The 25,952-nt window shown below is 40.7% G+C and overlaps 2 protein-coding genes across 2 annotated transcripts in view; both read left to right on the forward strand.

Annotated features, from left to right (window-relative positions):
- Positions 1–489: 489 nt before the first annotated feature.
- Positions 490–4,257, forward strand: rpl38 (ribosomal protein L38). The gene is made up of 5 exons (XM_088928172.1): positions 490–534; positions 752–778; positions 1,222–1,282; positions 2,534–2,656; positions 4,194–4,257. Exons 1-5 carry the CDS (start codon positions 490–492, stop codon positions 4,217–4,219), a joined length of 282 nt encoding a protein of 93 aa, XP_088784298.1. The 3' UTR covers positions 4,220–4,257.
- Positions 4,258–6,307: 2,050 nt separating this feature from the next.
- Positions 6,308–25,952, forward strand: part of ttyh2 (tweety family member 2) — a 52,415-nt gene continuing 32,770 nt past the window's right edge. The window contains exons 1-2 of the mRNA XM_088927679.1: positions 6,308–6,813; positions 22,477–22,649. Of these exons, the coding sequence (XP_088783805.1) occupies positions 6,682–6,813; positions 22,477–22,649 (305 nt within the window). The 5' untranslated portion in view covers positions 6,308–6,681. The remainder of the gene's footprint in view (positions 6,814–22,476; positions 22,650–25,952) is intronic.

The following is a 25,952-nucleotide window of genomic DNA, read 5'->3' on the forward strand; positions in this document are numbered from 1 at the left end:
GTGCTGAAGGTACAGATACAGTGTAGTGAAATACAGATTAACTTCCTTCAATACAATGAATGCATTGTCCGATTTTATATCTATGGAAAAGGGAATTTAAAAAAATACGAGTCGCAACAGACCAAAATTGGGCAAATTTAATTGTCATCGCCTTTGTAAAAAAAAATGGATCATGTTTGTACCGACAGCGCAATGTTGCCTCTACGTGGCAAATTTAGGGATTACTTATCTTCTCTATTTCTTTACAACTGGAGTCTCACTTATATTAATGATTCTCTTCATCCATCGTCTTCTTATTTCACTCTAATTATTGCCATGGTTATTACTGTGTTAAGTTCGTACTATAATTTTCCTAGAAAACTTTTATTATTTTAATGGTGCATAATCCGATTCGGCGTTTTCGAGTGTTTTTATTCTGACTCAACTAAACAAGTCACTTGGAGCACTGTTTGTCCTTCTTAAGGTGCCGTAGTTTATATTTAAACCAACATGAAACGGAAGTCCCGCCCCTTTTCCTTTTCGCTGGCCGACTGTGTGAGTTGGGTATTTTGTTTTTACTCTTGAAAAGAAATTTAATCCAAGTCCATCCGAACCAGAATGAATTTATGCTAAACCCATATCCCTCAGTTCTTGTATGATCAATTCTTATCTACAACCTGATGCTTTTTTGGTGTTGTGATGGCTCGTTAATCTTGTATAGTTTTGACTTGCATGAACACTGATCCCGTCCTTTTTTCTGTCTTTCGTTTAGGTCCCAGCCGACAAATACAACAAAATGGTAAGGACTGCTTTAATATGTGCAGCCAAATGTTAGGTTACCATGTGATTGCGTCTTATTTTTACTTTTCTAATCCCATGTTTTCGCAGTATAGACGTTGGTGAAGCCTGACGTTATGAATTCATAATGGCCTGCTGCACTGTAGTGGCCTAACGCACGTTAGTGCTGTGTTAGTATTACCTCTATGTCGTGACCCAGACAGTTGAAATGATTCTGTTCTTCATATATTATTATTATTATTTTAATCGCCGGCTTTGTAATGTGTGTCTGTGACCTTTGGTGTGATTTACAGTATAACATCTGCTGGGTCTGGTCAGACTTTTGCGCAGCGAAAACATTAATAGGTTCTTGATCGCATTGGCAATAAAAAATTGCATCCCTGAATTTGATGCCTAAAGCTATACTGAGAGCATTTACACTTGTTTCCCTTTCATTCATTTCAGCCGAGGAAAATCGAAGAAATCAAGGATTTCTTGCTCACAGCCAGGAGGAAGGATGCCAAATGTAAGTTCAAGTCAGGGTGTATAGGCTGCCACTGTTTTGTTTTAACGCTCTCTGCAGTATCAACTGATGCGAAGCCTAGAACTTTAAAGAGTACCTCGTTTTTGGTTGTGAATGGTTATCATCTGGGATTTTTAGAAAAGTGTAATCCCAAACCTAGAGATCATAGATTGTAGGAAACTGTCACTGAAAGGCAGTTTGCACGTCAGTGTGTCATGATGGTAGAGCTCCAGAATAAAGGATGCTTTATGAAACTTGCTGTAGTGCTTCAACAGTTTGTAGTAAGTACAGCTTATTTGGAGCAAGGTTATTGTGTTTTTGGACTGTTGGGGTTTAATAATAATTGCTTACACATATATAGAGCTTTTCTGGACACTCCACTCAAAGCGCTTTACAGGTAATGGGGACTCTCCTCCACCACCACCAAAATCCGTTTAGCTCGGATTTTACTGAGTAAACCAATCTCTTAGGTGTGATGTGCTTGTGCATAACAAGACATAAAAGTTGAACTTTTCAGGGAGCTGTAGTTGTGATGGGCCCAGTTTAGATCACTGGCTCCGAACTTTACTCTTTTCTAGGTTTTGGTCCAGGCACGTTCTTACTCAGATGGTATTTGATTTTAGTTTTCTATTAAGATCTGCTTTAATAAACAGCTGTTGAATGGCATTTATAATTGGTATCAGCCCTGTACCTCTTTCTGTGTTTCAGAAATGTACTCTTTCAGGTGGGAGTGTTTGATACATTGTCATTTTCACATGTCTGTTCTTCATATATCAATCTCTTTAGAGCAGTTTGGGCCAACATAGGAGCAGCCTATTAGGCTGGTGAAAGATTGAATAAAAATTCATATGTTAATGGGACAGTGCTTTAAGTAGTGCATTTATGATACCAAGGACTGAGTGTAGCAACAGATAGAAATGTAATCAAGCAAATGAAAGCATTGGTGATTAAGAGCTCAGATTTAGAGGTCCTGCAGGACTGAGTTTGAGAATCACTGGTTTAGATGAAAAACCTCTTAAAGATTACAAGTGTTTACATCTGTGATGGGTAAGTGTTGGCACATGTTTTGGTTGACCTCTGAATTATTGCACTTCATGAGGCAATAATTCAGCTTGCCCAAATACGTTTGAAGACACAAGTAATGCTTCAGGCTGTTCTGATCTCACCAGCATGTTGCTCACGGTTTATTCAGCAAGTGACTACATTTTTACATGCTCAGTGGACTCACTGCAGTGTTGCCTTTTGCTTGTACAGCTGTCAAGATCAAGAAGAACAAGGACAATGTGAAGTTCAAGGTGCGCTGCAGCCGGTATCTGTACACCCTTGTCATCACGGACAAGGAGAAGGCAGAGAAGCTCAAGCAGTCTCTCCCACCTGGTGAGTGATCACGCTTCTTTCAGGTTTAAGACGTGTTGCTGAGCGCTGTCCTTCAGTAAGGATGTTCCGGGGCTTGGAGAGTGGAAGCTTCTAGAGTGGCTTCATTCACTCCATTGCAGGAACCCTCTGAAACACTCCACTAACTGAGTGACCAAATGAGGATGGTTAATCCTGTTTTTCTGTTACACATCTGACCTTAACTGTAGTAGTTCAAGTAAGTAGGCTGTGTCAGCATGCGTAGGCTGTGAAGGAACAAGTAAAGGTTTGTGCCATGCTGAAAACAGAAGGAAGGAAACAACTTTTCGGCCGTGAGCCGAAACGTTGTGTTTGGAATAAACCTTTACTTGATCTTAACTGTAGTCATTAATTTAGAGATTCATCCTTTGCTGATTGAAAATGGCTGTAAGTGTTAGGTACCTTGCCCCGGAGGCAGAGAACTGGAGATCCCATCTCTCTTTGTTGGCAGGAAAGCAGTACTATTGCTATGGACCATGAAAATCTAGTATAATCCTCAGTGTGATGTCATTTGACTTCACTTTTGGGCTGTAACTAAAGTTTTTCAGGGTAATAAGTACAGGAAGAATTACCTGAACAGCACCTGTGAAGTCTTGATGAGCTGATAAAACATTTTGAGGACTTTTTGTCAGTGAGAAAGTTTCCTTATAGGTATGAAGCATCTGTTAAAAGAAGGGCTTATAAAGATTTGTGGCTTTATAAACAAATCCTCACTTTGTAGTTTGGGTGCTAGAGATGTTTTTAAAAGACTTAATTAAATTTCTTATTTCTGTGTAGATCTAATTGTTATTTGTAGCTAGAAAACCACTCCAGAATGTAAAAAGAAATCAATGCACAATACCTTATGTGAAATTGTAAAATAGTTTTTTCAGATGTTTATGTATAATCTGTATGCTGATTTACATGGTTGAAAAAAGTTTATATGAATTGCATTACCCTTTTCTCCCATTTCTCTCGCCAGGTAGTGTTTCGTGTAGGTGATTAGTAAATAACAGAACCAGTTCAGCCATGTGATCATGTACTGGAAAGCTTCAGGCCACTGGGGCCCATGCATTAGGAGGGAATTTTGTTTTTAAAGTCTGTTGTACCTCCTCCTTTCTGGCCTGTTACTGTCCTATAACATTTTTACTTTTTTTGCCTCTGTATAATACTTCAAGTAGGTAGCTGCGTCAGCTGCAGAGGAACAGGTAACGGGTTTATTCCATGTTGAAAAGAAAGGAAACAACATTTCAGCTGTGGAGCCTTCTTCCACAGCTCAAATGTTGTTTCTTTTCTTTTCAGCTTGGAATAAACCCGTTACCTGTTCCTTCTATATAATACTGTTCTACATCACGAAAGGATTTGCTGCAGTCTTATTGTGACATGATAGGAAAATTATAGATGGGCGACAAATCGTTAGCCAGAAAACATTTTAAGGGTAGGCTCTGGTGTTGAAATGTATGTGTGAATATTTGACTGCTCAATTAAATGAATAGCAAGAATTTGTGCATTATCTAAATGTGCCTCTGTTTTTCTCTTTTAGGTCTGGCTGTGAAAGAACTGAAATGAGCTCTTCATGTACAGAATAAAAATTTATTGTAATAAAACTTGACGTTGAGACTTGTGCTTTTTCGTGCAGTACATGGGTCACAGACTAAAATCAGATTTCTAGGAAGTTAGCATGTCTTATGAAAGTGTATTAATCAATGTCTCTGCTGGTTGAGTGCATCATGAATTCTACTATTAGGTGAATTACTTTCAGAGGTTCTCACTGAAATGAAGGAAGCTTGCCCTGTATTCAGAATTAATGTTCAGAATTTGTTCAACTAAAGCCTTTAAAAGCTTACTGAAAAATGTGTTTTTTTTAATATGGTAGGATTTCCTGTCAATGACATGAATTTCTGGCTAATGAATGTGCTTTATGCCACTAGATGGCAGTATTGAGCTTTGCTAACCTGTGCTACTCTCACCCTTTCACGTTGGGAATCCATATTTTTATACATATAAAGGAAGTTGTAATATGAAATTTAATGCCTTTTCCTAATGGGTGTCTGACTGCATATTGGCAGGTTAGGTTCCTAATTAGCAAGATGAGACGGATGTAGAGCTCTGATGCTTTTAGTCTTGGTCTGTAGACATCAATTTAATCTACTGCTTATTCGTGAATATTTTAATATGTCCTTCCTAATCCCAAAATTCAAGTCCTATGAAATTTATGTAAGAGTTTGCTTCTTTTCTTATGTAGCCTGCTGTCATGAGAATACTCTTACACTGTACATGTATCAGTGCAGTATAATCCTGCGTTTACTATTTGCAGAGTGCTTGCAGGCAAATTGCCTAATGTAACCAAATAGGCTTGATTACCTCACGTTAACAGGAAAACTGGGAGTAATAGAGGTATACAGAGAACTTATTTGAAGCCCCTGTCTCGTTTTCAATGAACAGCAATTGGAACAGAAATGCTGATGTACAGTAGATGTCCCTAAAGCAGAACTGGGTTCCCGTGGTATTTTTAGATTAAAAGAACAGCAGGAGGTTAATTGGTAACTGCACGTAGTAGTAGTCCAGTCCAGCTTGCAGTTTTACTCATGTCCAGGGGACAGTAAAAATAAATTGAAAGGGGTTGGATTGCATGAGACAAAACGGCACCTCTGAAAGCAATCCGCGTGGTGTTGAAATCCTGCTAGATGTGTTGCAACTACTGAACACGTTTGCGGTATGCTAAAATAAGTGCGATGGATTTTTACGTTAGAACAGAAGTTCGAAAAAAGATATTACACCGGGTACGCTTCTGGCGAAAACAGCGAGGTGATCTAAGTGGAATTAATTCGGAGTCCAATGCCACTGTTTCAGTATTTAATGTTAAATGCATCAGGTGCTACCTAAAGCACTCTTACGTTTACACCTTGTTCAAAGCTGTATTTTCTCTAAACAAGCTTACAAATGTACACAAGAGCTTTCCACACACACTTTCCAAATTTAAAATATAGTTTTACAATTTAATGATTAGTCTATGTAGTTTTAAAACTTTTCAGCTTTCAAAGGTGAATGAAAATTTCGGATCAATTCGGTGCTCGTTTAGCGACTAGATGTGGCTTCTTGTTTGCAATTGTATCAGCGTTCTAGAAGATAATCATCTTGTTAATGCTTGTAAGATGAGTCTGTAGCCAGGGAGCCTGTTGGGCTAGCCTATCTATTGTAATGGAAGCGAAGCGCTTCGTTTTTTTTAATGCTTTACTACAAGATGTAACCAATTGCTAGAAACTGCTTTGGTTGCTTATCGCGTCTCTTATACGCGTAAATGGACATTCTACGCTGAACATACTCGTATATACTCCTATGTTCCTGTGATGGAGAGGGTGGAGTCAATTAAATATACAGAACATTAATACCCCAGATCCTTTGAGATTTAACATGACCTCAATATACAGCTGCCTGTACTGCCGGCTTTTATACATCAGCTAAACCTTCAGTTACGTTTTTCATGTATATGGGCACCTAAGGGTATTACCAGCATTTTTTAGGACAAAAAATGAACTGTACTGCAAGGATCCGTCTCATAAACCGAGCAGTGCGCTAGTTACGCACGTCCCCGACCCGTCTTCACCAACGCGTGATCCCGTGCCCCTGATTTACGCGCGTTCCCGCGAGGGCTGCGTGCACGCCGGAGCTCCGAGTGAATAACTTGTCAAGGGAGAGAGAGAGAGAGAATGGCAGCAGGCGAAATGAAGTCGTGGAGCTCAGTGAGGACTGGTTAAATCGTCTTTTTTTTTTCTATCGACCTTAAGGGGAAAAAAAAATCTCCTAAGCAGGGAGAAAACACGTATTCTTTTTACGCGTCTTCTTTCTCTTTCCGAATTTTGTCTTCATCTTCCGATCAGTGCATCGCACTCCCCCTCTGCATCTAGATGCCTTGTTTTGTCTGATGATCGCGGACGGGGCTGACTGGGGTTGTGTTTCCAGTTTTGCGGACGGTGTGCTTTTACTACTGAAACTCTGTATACCGTAGACAGCCGTAGCTCCGCTTTGCAATGTTGTCTACGGCGCGGGTAGATTACATTGCCCCGTGGTGGACTTACTGGCTGCACAATTTCCCTCACGTCAACCTCAGGTTCCAGCCCGTGAACAACAGCTTCAACCCGCAGGACGACAACTACCAGCAGGTCAGTACGCACGGCTGAGGCGAGCCGGCGCTCCGCTCGCCGCTGTGTGGTGTGCGCGGAGCCGCGGCGGGGTAGGGGAGCGGTCTGTCGGATTCACACACTTTTGTCGTGCAGGGGGAGTGTGTTACATATTTCATGGGGGTGATACTGTAGCCCGGCCAGACGGCGAGGAGAATTGTTTCGGTGTCCGTGATCACGCGCTCATTCCAGTTTTGAGAAGGCAGGGATCCGGTGTCGCCGTGCCCGCTCTGAAGAATAGGCTGCAACTCGACTTTTTATTCCATCCGCATTTCATACAGATGAGTTCGGAGATATGGAGTTGGAAGTACAACATTGAGAGTTTGGCGTGATAGATTAAAGAGTTACAGTGACCCCCCACACACACAGACCTGGTGCACGTTTGCCTTTAGTACCTTGAGTCAGTATCTGGAAGGAGGATTCCGGCTGATTCTAAACGAATAACAAAATCTCTGGAACCGGCCTCAAATGGGAAACGAATTGTAACTGTATAGGTTGTTTTCTGTTTGCTGTAATAACTTATATCGCTAAGACCAGTTTCGGAAGACTCGGAAATCGTCCTTGTCTTGATTGTTTTCTGGCGGTTTTTGCCAGCGAAACGACTTCACGAAGATCCTATCTCAGACAATCACGTGCAATGCTGTATCTCTAATTCAATGCAGAATTCGCCAGGCTAGCGTGTCTGAAAATGCAAATGACGGGCTAATTTTGCAGCCCCAGTCTGCTTTATATTTGTTTTAATCAGAAGCAGTACCAATAATACACTCAGGCATTCGTTAGCTCGCGATTTTCGTCTGCAGACCGCACAGGTCAGTTGAAAGTAACCCCCTCTCCCACATCACAGGCATTCTGATATCCCACAGACTGTCCCGGGCTGCCGCATCCGCAACGACAATAACATTAGCCCGAAACAAAAAGCAGTCGGAGCCCTGCAGTGTTTCTTGGAGACCAGCCGCGCGTTCTTGGTTTTTATCGGGTCGGGAGGGCTCCGGCAGATCCTCAGACTCCGCGGGACCGCACTAACAGGCATGTCTGCATTTTCACATGCGTGTCCAAGTCACGCGGGTTAAGGGCTACCCACAAGTCACGCTTTTCTGGCACCGTGCACAGCCACAAAGAGCGACAAGCCTACTGTACAAAGGCCAGGGCATACCCATCCGTTCAAGTCAGATTGCGATGTGTTACTCATGTGCTACATAATACGGTACTTGATATCGTATCTTTTAAGTTATTTGCATTGTTGTAGCTGATTTCACCGGGGCTAGATAGACCTGTAGCGTTAAATGCAGGACTGAAGATCATCTTAAGCTTTTAATCTTAAGAGACCATAATAAACTGCGTTTGAGTGTTGTTTATTCTGTCACGTTTTATTTTTCCATCTCTTGTCAATTCTGTTTTTTTTTATTGCAAGTTTGAAATACAGTGTTATCTGCCAAACTTAAACTGTCATCGTAGTGTTCTGAAAATTCAGTTTCTTGGTCGGAAATAATTAACTATCTTTACTGAGAGTTTAGCTAACGGGCTCCTGAATCTCTCTATTCCTCTGCACTTCTTGGTTTTAGAGACACTGGAAAAATAATGTCTGGCTATCTAAAACTAATTTTATTTCTTAATTTATAGTCTGGTACTTTAGCTCACGTTTAAGACGAGCCTTTGAATTAGTGCAAATTTAATTTCTAAATAAGACCTTGCTGAGATTCCAGTCCACTCTACACCACAATGAGGAGCTGATGTAGGGCAAGTGGTTTCCTTATCAGACACTTTTACAGCTCAGTTATTTCATCTTTTAAGCAGCAGTTCAGACACGGAGCAAATGCTGCTGTTTATAAATAAACAAAATCACTTCCTTGCATTCATATGCAGGAACCGGCCTTTTGGAATGAGGTACGACTAGATTACATCTTTCTAATCTAGATGAAACGGTGAGCCCATCTTCCATTCAGAATGTAATTAGCCACCCTTTACTGTTGTGTGAGCTGCCCCATTTTTAAAGTTTTATTTTCTTGTCATACTGGGGAAGCCAATATGCAATTTAAAGGCGAGCTACAGTTTAACGTTAAAAAGTTAATAAAGCTTAATTATTAGTATTTCTTTGTCCAAATCACTATCCATTTTTAAAGCTGGGTTTATCCACTTACACAAGTAAACTGGATGAAGTGTGTTGCCCAAGGGTACAAGACATCCCACCTGAGTCGTGAACCCCCAGCCCTCCAGCTGGAGACCAAAGTCCCTTCTCACTACTCCACACTGCTACCACAATTAATGATTGCTAACTCTTTTCTTTCTGAATATTGTACTCACTTTGGTTTGAATACTTACCTTCAGAAGCTCTGGAATGATTCCAGCAGCGTTAGGTAGAATAGCTGTGAGGCTGTGTCATTTGTTGGAAGGTCGCGAAAAATAATGAGTTTCTGGTAGGTTTGTCTTTATTTGGAATTGCATGAAATAATGAAGCGAGGCATGTTCCTCTGGTAGACTGCGGTGCTTCACGCTGCAGGACAGGCTGTTATGCTGCTGTGAAATTCATATCACACAGCTGGACTGACGGGCTGTGACTGGGAGCGGCAGGTTCACCTTCTGATTTGTCTTTAGCAGCGAAGCTGCCTGCTCCTCACCAGTTCTGAGGGGCAGAACTCCGGGAGATGGAGCTCATTCTGTTCCTGTGCAGTCCCAATAGGCAGAAGGCCGAGGCTCAGAAAAGCTGCTTGCAGCAAAGAGCAAGAAGGGAAAACGAAATGACTTATGAGTTAGGAAGACTCCTGTTTTAATAGCATGCCTGAAGAACCAAACTTGCAATGTTTTGCTTTTTCAGACACGCTATTAAAATCAAGATAATGTTGGGGGTAAGACAGCTCCTGTGGAGTTTTATGATATACCTAGTGTTTTATGGAATTGTGTCAGTGTCCTTTGAAAATATATATCCTTAGGTGATCCTGAACCATTATTTAGGTCTGCAGGGGAGAAAGAAATTCAAAGGCACAAATTGAAACCTTAGGGCTCTGGATGAAAGCCCTTTGAGTGATTCTGATTAGCGTACCTTTGCTTGTGAGAAATGCTCTAGTTTTGAGAAAAGGAGGTACAGTACTATATGTGTTTTGGATCATTTTGCTGGTGTTCCAAAGGGCAACTGATACTCTGAATTCGAACCTTCATCACCAAGCCCAGATTAGCTACTGTGTCCTGCCAGAGGTCTTCTACAGAGGAAATGAGTGCATGGCAGCACAGCAGCTCGCTTGTTCCTGCGGCTGTCTCTTTGCATTAGGCTTTTACAGCAGTGGAGGAAAAAGTAGGATAGTGCAGGAATCAGATCAGGAGTCACCGTGAGCTGCCAGTCTCACTGCACTCACTCTGTCACACTGCAGCCTGGTGTTTTGGGGCACTTGTCCATTCTGGCAGTGAGGGACTGGTATCCCATTATCAACATGACAGGTTAACCAGTACACTTCTGTACTTCAAGTGACTTTTGTGTGTTATAAAAACAACACAGAGCTACGTCTAAAACCTGCCTCCCAATATGCGTCCCAATAATTCTATTCTCTTAGAAATCCGGCGGGCCAAATCTCTGAGTTTCTTTAAGCCTAAGTTGAAACCTTTTTATTGACTTGTGCTTTTAATGAATGTTACTTTTTTGTATGTCTGTATGTATTGTGTAACTTGGTTTAAAATCTGTGCACACTAGTGTGAAAAATAAACATATCAAATTAATTTGATTTTTACAAGTACTGTAGCAAAAGCCAAACATATGTTTTGTACAGCAACATTTTTCTAGCATGGTGCTGGCTTTTGCTGCCATTTCAGTCTTTTATATGTTCATTCAAGACAGTGTTCATTGTCAATTGGATGATGTAAAAGAAAAGAACATCAGGGTTTTGGTACAGTTTAGTCTAATTTGCGTAAGTAATGAGAAATGGAATTCTTGATTTCTGTAAACCCTTTGAACAAAAGATAAAATCAGAATCTTGAGACCCTTCTCAGGGCTTTTTCGTAAACGAGCTCATAACCTTAGATAAATGACACAGTTCTCCTGTTACATTGTGAATGTCTTTCAAAGACAAGAATGACGATTTAAATGGTTGCATCCAGGAAAATGCTCTCCCCACCACTTTCCGGATTCAGTCTTTCCTGCTTCATCCTGAAGATCAGGCGGTGGTCTGAACAGTCTGAATCTGCTCTCAGGGGGGTAAAGTGGGAGTAAATATTTACTATATGGGTAATTCAGCTAGATACTCCAGCTCTTATTTACTCAAGGATGCAAAAGGAAATGCGTGAATACATCTTGGATTTTTCATTCTGTAACCCTTCCTGTAACCACTTTTATCTTTCACACCTGACCCGAAATCCCCTCAGGTTATTCCTCTTTTAGGATGATTTCCACCAAGAAAGCTTTACTTTACTGTAACGGTTTTACACAGTTTTCACATTCCTTATGCCTTTCAATAATATTTTTCATGCATTAAATAGTCAGCTGCATCAGTATCACCCTTTCCAAGTGCAACTCTGAAGCAAAGTACTGTGTATATATATAGTGCAGTATGTCTGCCTAATGATCAGTGCCTTGATATGCTTCGTAAATGGGGATGGAACTTTAAATTGTGCTGTGCAGATCTCAACGGCATCCTGCTGTGTGAGGCTAACCTGTAGGAGCGCCCCACTGTGAGCAGTTGGGATTCACTAATTTTAGCAGTTCCTTCCTCCCTGAGACCTCAGAGCTCCCTGTACAAACTGCATATCCTGTCAGGTGTTCTTTCTCTTTTATGATCAATTCTGCCAGATAGCTGTTCTCCATCCTGGTTGTTACTTCCCCGAGTTACTTTCCCCAAGCCAGGTAAAATGAATTTATCAGTCACATATTCAGGAATTACCAAGATGGATGATCTTAGTATTGTATATGTAGATCAGATGCATGTAATTGCTGAAATTGCTCCCTCTCTAGTATTGTGCGTCGGTTCACAGTTTAGGCAGTGTTAAGCTCCCTTGTTTCCCTTACGCTGTCACTGAAGCAAGGTCAGAAAGAGTTAAGGGGCAATTCATCATGCAGAAGTGACTCATAATCATGCAGAATAGTGCAGACGTCTCTGGATAAGAATAAACTCTTACAATTCTGCCTTTTGTAATCCTACCTTTGTTTTGAAGGATGCAAAGCTATCAAAACAGCAAAATAGACATTTGAGCCCCTGAAATAGCTGAATAACGGAAGAAGGGAATAGTGTATAAATATTGCTTCTACTGTGTTGTTGCCCAACTTCATGTTGAAAATGACTCTGATAATTACTCTCATACACCGAATGAAGACGGTTAATTCAGACATCGGTTATCAGACAGCTTATTCATGGTAGGGTCATGACATCTTGTAGCCTGTCCCAGAAACATGGGGTACAAAACTGGACTGCAGTCTGGACTTGATGCCTGTCTATTGTGGGGTGTATGCACACACACGCACACACCATGTAGAGATGCCAATTAACTTTGCCAGCCATGAACTAACTTTGAAACCTATGTGAACATGTAAACTCCACACAGAAGGGACCGAAATCCAGAATCAATCCCCAGTGTTTTTGTCCCCAGAAAAGTAATAGTGTATGCATACTGCTAAATATACTGTATGATTAAAGAGAGCTGAGTTAGAAGAACATCAGGTTTACTTAGCATTAATCTTCAGGCTCTGCTAAACTGACTGTGATCTTTCTTAATTAGCTACACCTGAGCTCGTTACAGAGTTCCTTGAGGCCACAGTATTAAGTTAACTAAGCTTATAATGGAGGTTAGAATGGGTAAATGTGGTCTACATTACACTGCAGTATTCCAGTACTATTTCATAATGTGCTTCTGCAGCACCACCTAAGGTCTTGGAGTGCAAATATTCATATGGGGAAGACTGATAAGTGAGAAAATGGGCACACAAACACACAATAAAAAATAAAAAGGCCTTTCCGCTCTGCTAACTCTGCTGTCAGGGGCTTGCTGGAAATTGCTTTTTGCTTCAGTGCCTCTGAACACCCGACGATTCCCAACCTCCTCCTTTCTAGTCTCCCTCCTCCCCCCCTTGCTCCTTTTCTCTCCCTCTCTCCTTGTCTGTTCCCTTCTTGATTTTATTAAAAGACTGCTGCCAGTGTGATTTAAATAGGCTGTGTGTAAAATCAAGAAACTATGAACTTGCAGGGAACTGAATTACTTTCAGTCTGTGCGTTTGTATTGATTTGCCATGGGTGATACCCAGAATAGACAGAGGAGCTCCTGATCTCAGGATTTCTTGTCAATTTGAATAAATTCTATCTGTACAAAAGGCTCTCTCTTAGGAATTGTAGTACTTGGAAAAGAGCACTAACATCAAGCAGGTTGAAAAGCTAAATACCGATGCCTGAATGTTTGTGAACTGAACCCTGAAAAACATTCATAATCTATTTGTTTTAACTGCTTTTGAGTATTGTAGATCATACAGGGACGAGCAGGATTGGCTGGTAAATAGCAACACTTCTGTTTCAAAATGCCAGAGGATCAGACGTGTTGACACATGGTGAAAAACAAGGTGTTGTGACTTGTCTTCTTAAACACTGTAGCTACTGAAAGATGAATGTGTGTTGTGAAGATGACATAAAACCTGTCCTCTGCCCTAACCATTTAAATGGGTTTTGATTAAAAAAAGTCAGTTTTTAGGATTGAGATCTCATAGTGCAGCACATCACAAGTAAGGCCATTTGATGTTATGGGAAGGATAGAAAGAAAACGTAGGCCTTCACTTGGGATTGCAAACCATGTCAGGTTTGCCGTATTTTTTCTCCTGAGGCAGGATGTTTGCATAAATTAACTTTTCAGTTACCATTGGTTTGCTTTTTTCTTTCCACAGCCATTGTTTAGCTTTGTGTGGTTTGCAAGGATATTGGAGTGGTATGTGGCGATTTTTGCCCCAAGTCTCTCTGCTTAGCTCTGGTTTATTTGCTGTGGTTCCTGCAGTAGATGGGCCATGCGTGTTACTTTTAGGGATCAGTATGTTTGTATGTTAAAAATGTATGTTTTTTAGAACAGAAGACAGCAGGAACATGCAACGAATTTAAGACAGTGGTGTAGAAGTATGATACATATGAGGTATAATTACCCATACACAAAACACAAAGCCCAGCTAATGCCTGTTCAAACATTGTAAAATGTTCTGCCAGGTAGTTCAGTATAAGGACCTCAGCCAGGAAACCAGACTGAATACCAAAAGCCCAGAGAAGTTATTTACATGATTCCTTTTGAATTTGCATGTCAGTGTTTAGTAGAAAAATTGGCCTGTTATCAAAACGGGGATTAATTGATTTTTGATACAACATTACTTATAACAAATGTGAAAACTAGGCAGGGAGTTGTAAGATGACCTATAATAAGCCCAGAACTATATAATCTATATCTATATAAACAATTCATATTGTTTCTAAGGACGTTGTCACAAAGTTGATAATCAAGATGAGTTGAGTAAAAAGATTTTTTTGAAGCAACTCTGAACTGCATATATGTTGATAATTTTGTCCTGGAACATAAGAATGCTTGAAAAGATGCAAAAAAGAGATGGATATTTAGCTCACATGGATAGGAGTAGCTAATTGAACTGAGTGAAATGTTTCATAAAACAAAAAATGATGGAAGCTAATGTTCTTCCTCAGTCATTCCTGAAAATTGTTTCTGCCATTTTTAACAGAAAACCGTACGTTTTTTACTAATGACAGGAAAAAAGAATTGAGAAATAATATGGTTGGTTTAATAATAAAACCCTTCCAGAAATAAGCATTGACATTTTTACAGAGCACATATGAAGGTGACAAACACCAGTACTGAACATGTTCTTTCAAACTGGGCTGGGATCCAAAGGAAATCATTCTCTACGGGCTCCTAAGCACACCAGATTGATTTGAGGTTTTATTACAAATGTTAACTGGGCTCAAATCAAAGCTTTAAATCCCATTGTAAATGTACCTTGTTAAGATCTGTAGCACCCCTCACAGTAATATAAAAAATGCAAAATAATTGAGAGATTAATGAGTGCCAGTGTTCTTTGTAAAATGACAATCATTTTACAATCAGAAGCTGCAGAGAAAATTGATTTTGTTGTCTCATTTTTAATGAGGATAATTGCCTTGAAAGGAGATCTAGTAGTAGTAATACAGTATGTAGTATGTGTAAAGTCAACCGCAGTAGTGCGGGAAACCATTATGTAGCGTTTAGATTTGTGCATTATTAAAATGTGCATGGTATATATTTCTATAGACTAATAGTTGTCTGCATTCTGGAAGTTGCCCTGTGAGGTTCTCATAAATAAACAAGATATTGTTTCTTTTCAATGTGTCCCATATTACAAATGTGTTTTAAAGGCGACTTGACTTTACATGATTTTCTCAAGGGTTAAAGGAAAAGCTAACAAGCAAATTGATGTGTAGACACCCAAATTTTTTCCTGCCTAATGGAAAGGAAAAGACAATTTTCTAGAGATGTTCTGTCCATCGCTGTCAGCTTCCTAAGGTTTTCCCACTAGATTCAGCATCAGCACTTCAAGACCTGAGAAACCACCTACTACATGCAGAAACAGATGCAGTGATTTAAGAGCCTTTTCTCTATGAAAGGTTCAGAACAGGTCACCCAGCTATGATGTTGATGCCAATACCTTGTTTCTTGGTTTCCATCAAGAAACAGCTGGATTAGATCCTTGGATCTGTTAGCTACTATCAACCAAACAATCTGGTTGGGCCAAATAGCTTCCCTTCTTTTGCAAATATTCTTATGTACAGGAGTACGGTTTGAAAAGAAGGAAGTGAGAAAAGAGCATCCTAGCATTTGTATCCGTAGGCAAAACCTGTTAAAAGCAGAGTTTAGTTAAATTTTATTTCCGTAGTTTCGCTTTTCTTTAGAATGGAGGCTAGTCTTCTGAACTGTCAGTAAACATTAATACAGCCATGAGGGCTACAAATGTTTATACGGTAGATGTACTTTCATGTAAATCTATATTACTGCTCATTTCTTTTTTTGTGAGATTTTTTGTACTGGGAATCAGTACTGATGCACATCATAAAATCCCCATGACAACAAAAAAGGAAATGTTAATATTTTGCCAGGCCACTGCGTCACAACTGTAATGAGCAACAATGCTTCAAAACAGTCTCGATAATTCATGCTCATTCTTGTGCTCATTAATACACTGTTAACTGTGCTGAAATATATTCTTGGCCAGACCAGTGGCATTCATCACTTGGTTCGGTTTCAATGGATATCCCATAGCATTTTATTTGTTGTATCAGTGCAACATTTTTTGTTGCAAGTTCAGTTTGTTGAACATAGGCAACAAAGCTCTCGTTTCATTTTTCTATTGCTAGGTTGGCACCTGTAAACAATACTTTCGTGAAGTGTTGAGTCAAGTGGCATGGAGGCACAGTGGTTAGCACTGCTGCCTTGAGTGCTGGGGCCCTGGATTGAGTTCCTGCGGTGCTGTGTACAGTGTGTTCTCCACGTGTTTGCTTCGGGTGTCACAGTTTCCCCCTACAGTCAGAAGACGTGCTGCTGGGTTAATGAAAGATTTAATTAATATATTAATTAAAGGTTGCATCATCCAGGTGGCGCTACTCATTGGCGGAGGGGGAGGGGAGTCCCTATTACCCGAACAGCGCTTTGAGAGGAGTGTCCAGAAAAGCGTTATATAAGTGTGAGGATTATTTATTATTTGATATTAACTGGCTCACTGAAATGAGTGTGAGTGCATTTGTCCCTTGTGAGTGCCCTGTGATGGACTGTTGCTTACAGGGATTTGTTATGGCTCCACTGTGACCGTGTATTGGATAAAGCATTTAGAAAATGGAGGAAGGGTTTAATCTGCAGAGTGATCTTGAAATATTCAAATGTTTAATATTCTTACTTCTTCTTTGTTTAATTTTGGTTACACTACTACATTTCTACTATGGTTAATAAACTAATCCTGATGATTAAATTAATTAATTGATGAAGTCCTGGTTCTAACTGTTTAATATTCAGAGTTCATGACACTTTGCTTTTTCTTCGTTCTTTTCTTGCCACAGTAGAACCGCAGTAGCACTCCTGAATGGTGTTGAATAGACTCTCGACTGTCGTAAACCCAGTGTTCCCCGGTGTAGAACTGCTGTCTGTTACCCAGGCACACCTTCACAGCTGCCCAGTCAGGCACAGCTCCTGCAGCTTCACATTGAAAATGAATGGTGTCACATCAGTGGGTGAGGAATGGGCCCGTTCAGGCGCACCCTTGCAAAAGCCTCCGAGGCAATGTGACGGAACAGGAGATGAGGGGGTCCCACTGGTGGTGCACCAAAAAACCCTTAGGTGGCGGTGTGACAGTGAACGATGAAAAGAAACAGTGTCTTTGATTCCCCTTTGCGAGTGTTTCAGACACTTGCAAATATGTAGTGCAGTATGTGAGTAAAATCCTCGGAGATAAATACAGGTGTTTAAATGTCTTGTTATTCTGATTGCACACTATGGGCTTATCCAGTCTATTTCTCAGCCCTGTTTTGGAATCATATCCATCTATTTTCTAACTGCTTTATCCGACACTGGGTCTCTGGGGAACCATGCCAGGGTCAAGTTTGCCAGTAGCCAATTAACCTACCAGTATGTCTTTGGACTGTGGGTGGGAAGTGGAGCTCACTGTGGGGGAAACCCACACAAACTCATGGACAACACACAGTACAGGCTCCATGTAGATAGCATCGCAGGTCTGGAACTGAACTCAGGACCCCAGCAGTGCTATGTTAACCACTGCACCACCATGAAGGAATCATATCACTTATTATTTGTTATTTTGCTGTTTTTTTCTTTTTGGGAAAATATTCGCATATTGAAATGTGCACTCCAAATGCACTGTGCTGCCAGTGTGAAGCAGGAGTCAGGGATTAGATGGTTTGCTACACACAAGCTGGTCTTGAGTTCTGGGATGAGTAAAATTAAAGGACCAGGTGGATTTTGGGCTCGTGAAGCATTGAAGCGTGAAGTGATGCCCTTGTTTAAAGAAAAAGCTCACAGGCACTCCTGCTTGAAAACGGCAATATGTCTGTCTGAGAAGATTATCATCTACTCCGCGTGTGTGTGTGCGCACTGAAATACAGTATGTGTATCCTGTGTTCACATACAGATTACAGTGAGTACTAGAGAATGACTGGGCCAAAATGTTATCAATTCTAAAATAACTGTAGGGGCATAACACACTGTAAAACCTGAACATCCCAATATTATCAACATTTTCATAAACAAGATCATCATATAGCACTGGATAACTAATGCAGTAGCTCGTCTAGTATTCCAGTGTCTGGATTTATGTTGCTGGTTCCAGTCTGCTCTTAGTGTAGTCATGTTCTCTGGGTTTTTTTGATCTCCCAGAAGATGTTCTAAAAGCAGCAATATTAGCATTTCAAACATTGCCTGTACTGACCTCCTCTCAGTTCCTGTTCTCTACAACATGGGTGTTGCGTTGTCATAATTAATCTGCAGTGTTGTTGGCATGCTATCAAGATTTCTGTGATTTTCTAGACAAATGTCAGAAAAGAGTCCCCCAGTATACATCAATAAGACATTAGATGCCAGGTTAAAATAAACGTTGTGAAAAGAAGGAGAAACACCTGGTATCTTGAATGATCCACTCCTAAGAAAATGTTAGGAACTGTTTGTAAAATTGAATTGAACAGCTCAGAAACAAATTGTTCTCTTAGTGTTTTCTTCATTTCAAAATAGACTTGAATGTATAATGAAAGTGCCCTGAATGAATTTCTGAATTAACAACATTTCTCAGGAGCAACATTTAAGACAAGCACTGTTCATGAATTCCCTTGAATTGTTGATGAATATTTTCATAGTTCTACGATATGTATGGAGACTTAGTGAGGGTGAAAACCAGCAGTCAATAAAATGGACGTACACTTGAATTTTAAAATTTATAAAAAAAATAACTTATAATATTCAGAAATAAAAATGCAAAACTATTTGTTAAAATGGAAAAATGTAAGCGCACATTTCAGTTCATATTACTTTTATTATTTTTTCAATGTATGTAGAATTATAATTAAGAGTTATTTTAATGCTTATGTTTTATTTATATTAAAGAAAACAGAAGACATTAAACATATCTGGTATGAGGTCATATAAAACAAAGCAGAGGTGCTTTCCCTTCCTGTTTTGCAATGCAGAAATTTGGAATGCCACATTAGCTGATGTAATAGCAGCGCTTTGACAAAATGATGTGAAAGCAAACGTCTGCTCCTCTGGAATCTTGGAATCTGAGCTGCTTTGCATTGTGCTTGGCTTCTGTGTAGTTTTCTCATTTCTCAGTTAAGATATATGAATTAATCATAACTATGAAACAGTCCAGACACAGCATTAACGCTATATGTGGACCTACACGTATGTGCAAACAATGAAGGTTTTGTCCTGTTACAACAATAGATTTCATGATACCTGTAAGAAAAACATATTAAGATTAACTCTTAATTCATTTCATTAATCTGGGTTCTTGGTACCAGTTTCCATCTTACACGTGAATGGTCTCTCCAGAAAAACATGTCTTGACATCGCAGATTCTCAGTGTGTAGTGTGGAGACAGCAGGCGATGCTGTTCTTGTTTCAGCAGTGTCAGTGGTGCTGTGTCACAGCTGCACCTCAGTTCTCCTGGTAATCAGCAGAGCCTGGCTGGGTGACTAGAGCAGACCCCCAGAAGGGATTATTACTTGCCCACAGGACACCTCGTACCAGCTCTTTGTCTTGGTGATATGGTAAATGGCTCCCCTGGTGTTGTCTGGGATTTTTGTTTCTTTTATCTTTTGATATTCCATTAACGTTAGACACAGATAATGCTTCTTTTATCGCCCCAGGGCACACAACTACAGAAGACATCGCTGGCCACACAGAGACACTTGATTTTTATCCGTTTTGTCTGACGTTAAAGTAAGTGCCTATTCAATCAAAATGGATTAGTCATGAACAGTCTAATGTGGAGTAGAAGTACAGTATTAAAGGATTAACAGGTGTACCTACAGTTTTGTTCACTCAAAGCTGGTCAGTAAGAATTCATGACCTAGAGTATTTTATAAGTAGACATGACAGTGTATATATTTTAATATGGATTCTGAATTAAAAAAAGTTACACATTGTATAAGGTGGAGTTTGTACAGCCAACCGGGAGATTTGGCAGTGAAGTACTATATACCAGGTTTTTGAATGGCAGATTCCTAGTCCTTCATCCCAGAATAGGCTCCTTTGTTCTCTTCCCCGTTTCTTTTCTCTCTCCCCCCCCTGCCTCCTTCGTTCCACCCCTGTGTTTTTCTCTCCTGCGTCCCTAGGCTTTCTTCTCTCTTCCTCCCTCCCTCCCTCCCTCTTTTTTCTTTGTGAGCTGAGCTCCTCCTTTGATTCCTCCTGAAGGCTCCCCCCACCCCAGTGCCCAGTAGAGGGAACTTTGCTGGGGAAAAACTGCTAAAGGTGCTGTAGCACGGAACAACAGCTAACAGCAGAATGAGAACCGCGTCGCATTCTTTCTTTGCAGGAACAAGCCTGCTACAAGTTTTTAATATTAAGCCTGCTTCCTTTTTTTTTTTCTTAAGGGCAATAGAGTGGTGCATATTATGACTTCTGTATTTTGGGATTTTATGGCCCATTTTCTACATGCAGTAAGGTACTTTTGGAGTTTTACCACTTGCTGGAGTTGATCTATTCCATTGCTCCATGTTTAATAACAACTGTTCTGTGTCCAGCCTTTCATTTCTAGCTCTCTTTGTCTCTCATGCTCATTTCCTCTTTTGCCGTCTCCCATGTGATAAGAACCCCCCTCCCACACACACACACACATTCGCACACAGACCTCAGTGCTTAGGAATCACAAGACTCAAGTGCAGTGTTTCAGCGGGCTGTCACATGCTACTTAATTCAAACGGACTGTGATAATTCCTCCTTTCAGTCATCCCTTTGCTTGGGCACCCAGGAACCAGGAGGTTGCCATGGAAACCCGGGGCTCCATCCTGGCATTCTCTCCTTCACCTCTGCCAGGGGGCTGTAACCACTGGCCTTACTCCCCCCATCCCCCACTGCGAGCTTCCCAGAAATCACTATTCGCTTCACCTAGAGTAACAGCACAGCTTGGACAAGGGAACACTACTGGGGTTTACTAATCTGAGCCCATTGATGAATCGGTGCTGTTGTGCAAGATGCTGTGCTTTTAATAATGCCACCGCTTCTGCCTAGAAAGTAAATTAAGTTATGCAGGGCTCTAGCCATTTGGTAATGGAGAGGCATCTAAGATAGTGCAATCGATCAGTGTTGTGGCTGTTTTCAAAAGCAACACGGGGAATTTTCCACAGTACTCTACATCAAGCTACTCATTGTCAATTCCATGGCTATTTATAATAAAAAAAAAAATCAATGTGGTAAACTACAAACAAAAAGTTAAATTAGCTGAAAGGCTTAATTTGTTGGTATAGAAATAGGTAATACAAGTAAACTGTACTTTTTATTTTTTATTCCTAAACCACAGAATGCCCATATCGAGCTAGTGTGTGCTCATTCATACTGGCTCAGTGGCTGCAAGATGTTCATTACCCCACAGATGGAGCAGGAACAGAAGGATTAAGAGTCTCTTGTCTTGGGCTGGGGAAGGGATAATCCTGAGATGCAAAACCCAGGGAGTTAGGACTTTGCACACTCCCTCCCTATCTCCCAGGATGAATCACTGTTAAATGATTTGGATCCAATGAAGAACTCTTTGTTCCAGATCGTTTAAAGTGGAAGTGCAGCTTGTGTCTTGCTGACTGGCATCAAGCCGAGAATCCCTGGGTGGAGCAGTTAAAGTTTAAGGCCTGATAGACCACATATTGTATAGGATTTGAGCTTAGCTTAGCTTTGTGTATGGCCTTATAAGGACAAAAGTACTTCCAGCATTTTAACTTCCAAACCTGTGTGAAGGATAATATCTGAAATCCCGTAAAAGGGAGAGGTCTTGGCAGTTGAGTGTGAATGCATTTGACTGCTTGAGGACTTGCCACAAGGTCCAAGCCTGGGTGTTAAGAAGTGTGCTGCCCAGTAGTGGAAGTGTGCTGTCAATACTGTGACAGTGCCAGGAACGTCTTTGTAGATGTCACTCACTCCTACTGGAAATGATGAATTTACACAAACCTCAGTTTTTACTGTCACAGACCCTGCTCATTTGAGATGACTCAGGTCAGCGTCACACATAGTCATCCAGATATTTTTCTTTCCTCTGAGCACCATTACTCCCGGATTCATCTGATATGACCCAGGAGCTACTAAAGCAAAGATGAAGACGCCAGCTAAGCTCGCGGCTCACATCTTTCAAAGAGGGACAGTGGCTGGATGTTATGCTGCTCCTTTCTGATGGTGAAGGCCAGGGCAGGCTTCTAGTCCATCCTGTAATTCTGTCGAGCATCCCACAGCAGGAGAAGAATTGTAAGGCCTGTTTGTTGTGCTGCATTTTTGTTACATCAAGATAGGCCTAATGTCCTGCATGGAGCTGCCCTAAAGCTCTCATAAGAGCACAAGAAAGGTTACAAGTGAGAGGAAGCCATTTGGCCCACCTAACCCTCTCTTTTGATCTCCTTTACTCTTGTGTACTCCCCCTCTCTCACTGTTCTCTTTCTCTCTTTCTCCCGCCCTCTCCAGTCTTTGATATTCTTGGTCTGTGTGGCGGCGGCAGGCCTGGGGCTCAACCTGCTCTTCCTAGCCATCTACCTGAGCTGCCTGTGCTGCTGCCGCAGGGAGGAGGAGGAGGAGACCAAGAGGCCCAACTCCTGCTGTGTCACCTGGACGGCCGTCACCGCTGGCCTGATCTGCTGGTAAGAGGATGACAAATGAGAGCAGCCCACTCGTCCTATCCCAGTGGTGCTGTTCAAGGACCTTACTCATGCTGTAGTCAGTGGTCTACAAATTTCAGACTTTCAGCTTTGAGACTTTACTGGGCTGCAAAGCCAGAAAAGTCTCAGACTTGAGGCTTTAAAACTCAAGATTGTCCTTGACTTGATTTTATTCTTGTTTCTCTTTGCTTAAGGATGCCAGCCCTACAAGTCTCCTGAGCTATGAAGGGATTTGCAGGGTAATCTGGTCCTGGGAATCACTTTGATTAGATTTAAAGCTTTCAGATATTTAAATAGAGATTGATGTTAAGGAGCTGTTTATGTGGTAGAGGAGCTGCAGTAGGTGCTTCCTGACAGCTCTCACCTGTCTTCTTTTTGTACACGTGTATTTCTGCTTTCTAGGCTTTCCTGACTATTGTACTACTGAACAGGAGGCCAGCACTGGTCATGTAATAACACAAAAACAGGAAAGGGAGATCTTTAGTGTCTAAAGCAGTATGTTTATTCAGCAGGGTTATATGCTGAATAGTCACTGAGAGGCTGTCGTGCCAGGTGAATTAGTCTTGCTAAATTCAAATTCCCTCTAAATGCAAATACCTCAAAAGAGAGATACACAAACAGGACTTATCTAGCTCTTGAATGCCCAGACTTTACCCTTGTTGTCCTCGTTGATTATAATTGTGAGCGATGTTCGGTAACTTGGTTTTTTTTCCATTTAGTGTTTAACATACTTTGAAAGGACTAACCCAGCTAGAAAATGACTGAATTAAAAAGTCAAATTAAGGAACCTCTGGTAGGATTGATTTAGACAGTGGTGAAGCCTGCGTACAAAGATAAGTTAATTCAAAAGAAATAAGCCATAGCTATGCACTTTTAAAAGCTCGCTGTTTAGCTTGCAACTTTTGTTATTCAGTGGTGCATCAATCTACAGTATGTGACTGAAAAACAAATTAGGTGTAGCAAAAGAAGCAAATGCAGGGATAAACTGTAAAAACAAACCTGTAAAGTGCATGCTACCAGTGTTACAAGGAAAAGAATCTGGGGTATTAATGTAACTGACTGATAAGAGAGCATTCTTTAAGAATGGGGAAGACGCACATCTGTGAATTTCCACCACGTGTCAAAGTCAAACTGAATTTTCGGCATTAAGAGAAATTATATCAGCATGGAGATCAGTATCGGAGTGGAGGAGGGACTGAACATTGATTATATTAATTCATAATGCGAATATAAAGAACAAATGATAGCTACGTAATGCTTGATTGAATTGAGAAAGAATTTTCTTAATCTCGTGACAGTCAGCTTAGTGAGCTGGCTGATTGAGTTAAAGCCCTATTAACATTCCAGTTTGAGACAAGGTTCATTGTAGTGTTAAGTGCATTGGCGTGATGCTGTTTAACTGGGAATCTCATAACCCTTTGCAGGCTGAAGCTGTGACACTGTTATGTAATATGCCTGTGCACAGAGACTCATATGTCCTCATCTTTTGCAGCTCCCTTCCTTCAATGCAGTGAAGCACGTTTTGTGCAGTGATTACAGTACAAAATTATGTCTCAGTAACAAATTAGGAAACTGCACTTTTTCTTCCCCTCATTTTCAACTTTCACTGCTGATGAAGGGGATTTCATCATTTTGTGGCAAAGTTCTTCTCTTGGCAGCTGAAATGTGAATGCTGCACTGGCTGACTTCTGCCATTCGCCAAGCTGTCCTGCAGTGGCTTTGAGGTTTTGAATTAAATCACTCTGCCTGATTGTTTCTTTGTTTATGGCCTTCTTCTCAGGAGAAAGAGACAGAAATGTCACAATTTTAAAATTCTCAGTGAATGAACCCAAAGGAGAGGTTACTGCCTCTTCAGTGTTGCATTGTGCTGCACAGGATGTTCTTCAAGCCGTGCCTATGATGCAACTTGTACTTGTGCTTCTGCAGTTAAGGAGGTTTCCGTTAAGTCTTTTGTCTTCAGTGTTGGAAAACACACGGGGGAGAGCTGGGTTTTTGGACAAGAGAACTTGAATCGGCACCAACAACAGGCCAACACAGGATCAGACTTCCATTCCTCTCCCTCTACAAAATGGAGTAAAGGCTGGACCTCAATGAGATACTCCAAGGAAAACATAAAGTTGTTCAATTCAGATAAAAACTAGTTATATAGTAAGATTTCCTTGTATAAGGAAAATATTTACAACATGCGTATGTTAAAAAGCATGTTAAAAGAAAACTAGAGAATAAGGCAGATGTAGTGTGAGGTGTTATATCTTGACACTAAGGGTCATGTTGTGTTATGATGAGCTATCAAGATCTAAATTTTAAACTCATACTGCAGCTGTGATTTGAAGGGAAATAAAAGCCTTGAGGTTGGATGAAGACAGTTTTCTTGGAAATGGGCCTTGTTTTTTTTTTAGAACAGGCCCTTTAGCATTTCCTACTAAAGCAGACCTCAGTACAGTATCTCAGTTCCATTTTATGTGACCCTGAAGTCACAGCATGGGGCTCATTAGCTTTCATTGTGTCTCTCAGCTGAGGTTTTTGGAATGAAAGCTGTGTCTGAGGTTTTTTATCTTTCCATAAACTCAAGCACTCCCAGCAGGGTGAGGAGCAGCCTTTTCTAAATGAAGGTGAAGTTTATACCCCATTTTGTCCGTTTCCCAGTCTTACTGTTTGCATCAGGTTTTTAAATAACCACTGTGTACTGAACTATGTGCAATAGTGCTGCAATTTTAACAGGATGTTTGTGCAAAAGGCATTCCTTTCTGTTTTGGAGAATGACATCCTAGTAAGAGCAGCTGAAAGCACTATGCAGGTTTAAGAAAACTGGATCTACTGACATTTTAGAATTACACAAAAGTGGATCTAACATTTACCAACAGAACATCTTGTCTTTGTCCCTTGCCCCATGGGAAGAGAAGGTCCTATTAACTGAATTAGCTAAGACAAAGGGATTAGTACCCCTCTGTAATTTATGTATTTTTTTAATGTTTTGTGTATGAGTGGTTTTGGAATCCATTGACAATACTGTGATTAATATGTTTTTCATTTGATCATGTTCCATCCGTAGGTGTCAGTTCAGCTTTCCTCTGTAAAACATTACTTTGAGGAGCATAAAGCTGTTTGTGTGGAAAAAGAAGATGGAGTTGGAGCCAGGCCACAATCTGGCATCTTTCTGTTGCCAAAGACATGACTGTATTCTAGCCTAGAGCTTTACTGAGTGAATGAAACAGGCCTGCCCAATTAGAGCAGACATAGTTGATCTTGCATCTTTTACTGGTCAAGAAATTACTGGACAGTAGG

This window comes from Atractosteus spatula, chromosome 11 (assembly GCF_055471065.1).
Source record: "Atractosteus spatula isolate fAtrSpa1 chromosome 11, fAtrSpa1.hap1, whole genome shotgun sequence".
NCBI classification, from domain to species: Eukaryota; Metazoa; Chordata; class Actinopteri; order Semionotiformes; family Lepisosteidae; genus Atractosteus; species Atractosteus spatula.

Coding starts and splice junctions, on each gene's coding strand:
- rpl38 (XM_088928172.1), top strand. CDS start 490: ATGAAACGGAAGTCCCGCCCCTTTTCCTTTTCGCTGGCCGACTGT. Junction 535..751: donor CCTTTTCGCTGGCCGACTGT/GTGAGTTGGGTA, acceptor TCTTTCGTTTAG/GTCCCAGCCGACAAATACAA. Junction 779..1,221: donor CCGACAAATACAACAAAATG/GTAAGGACTGCT, acceptor CATTCATTTCAG/CCGAGGAAAATCGAAGAAAT.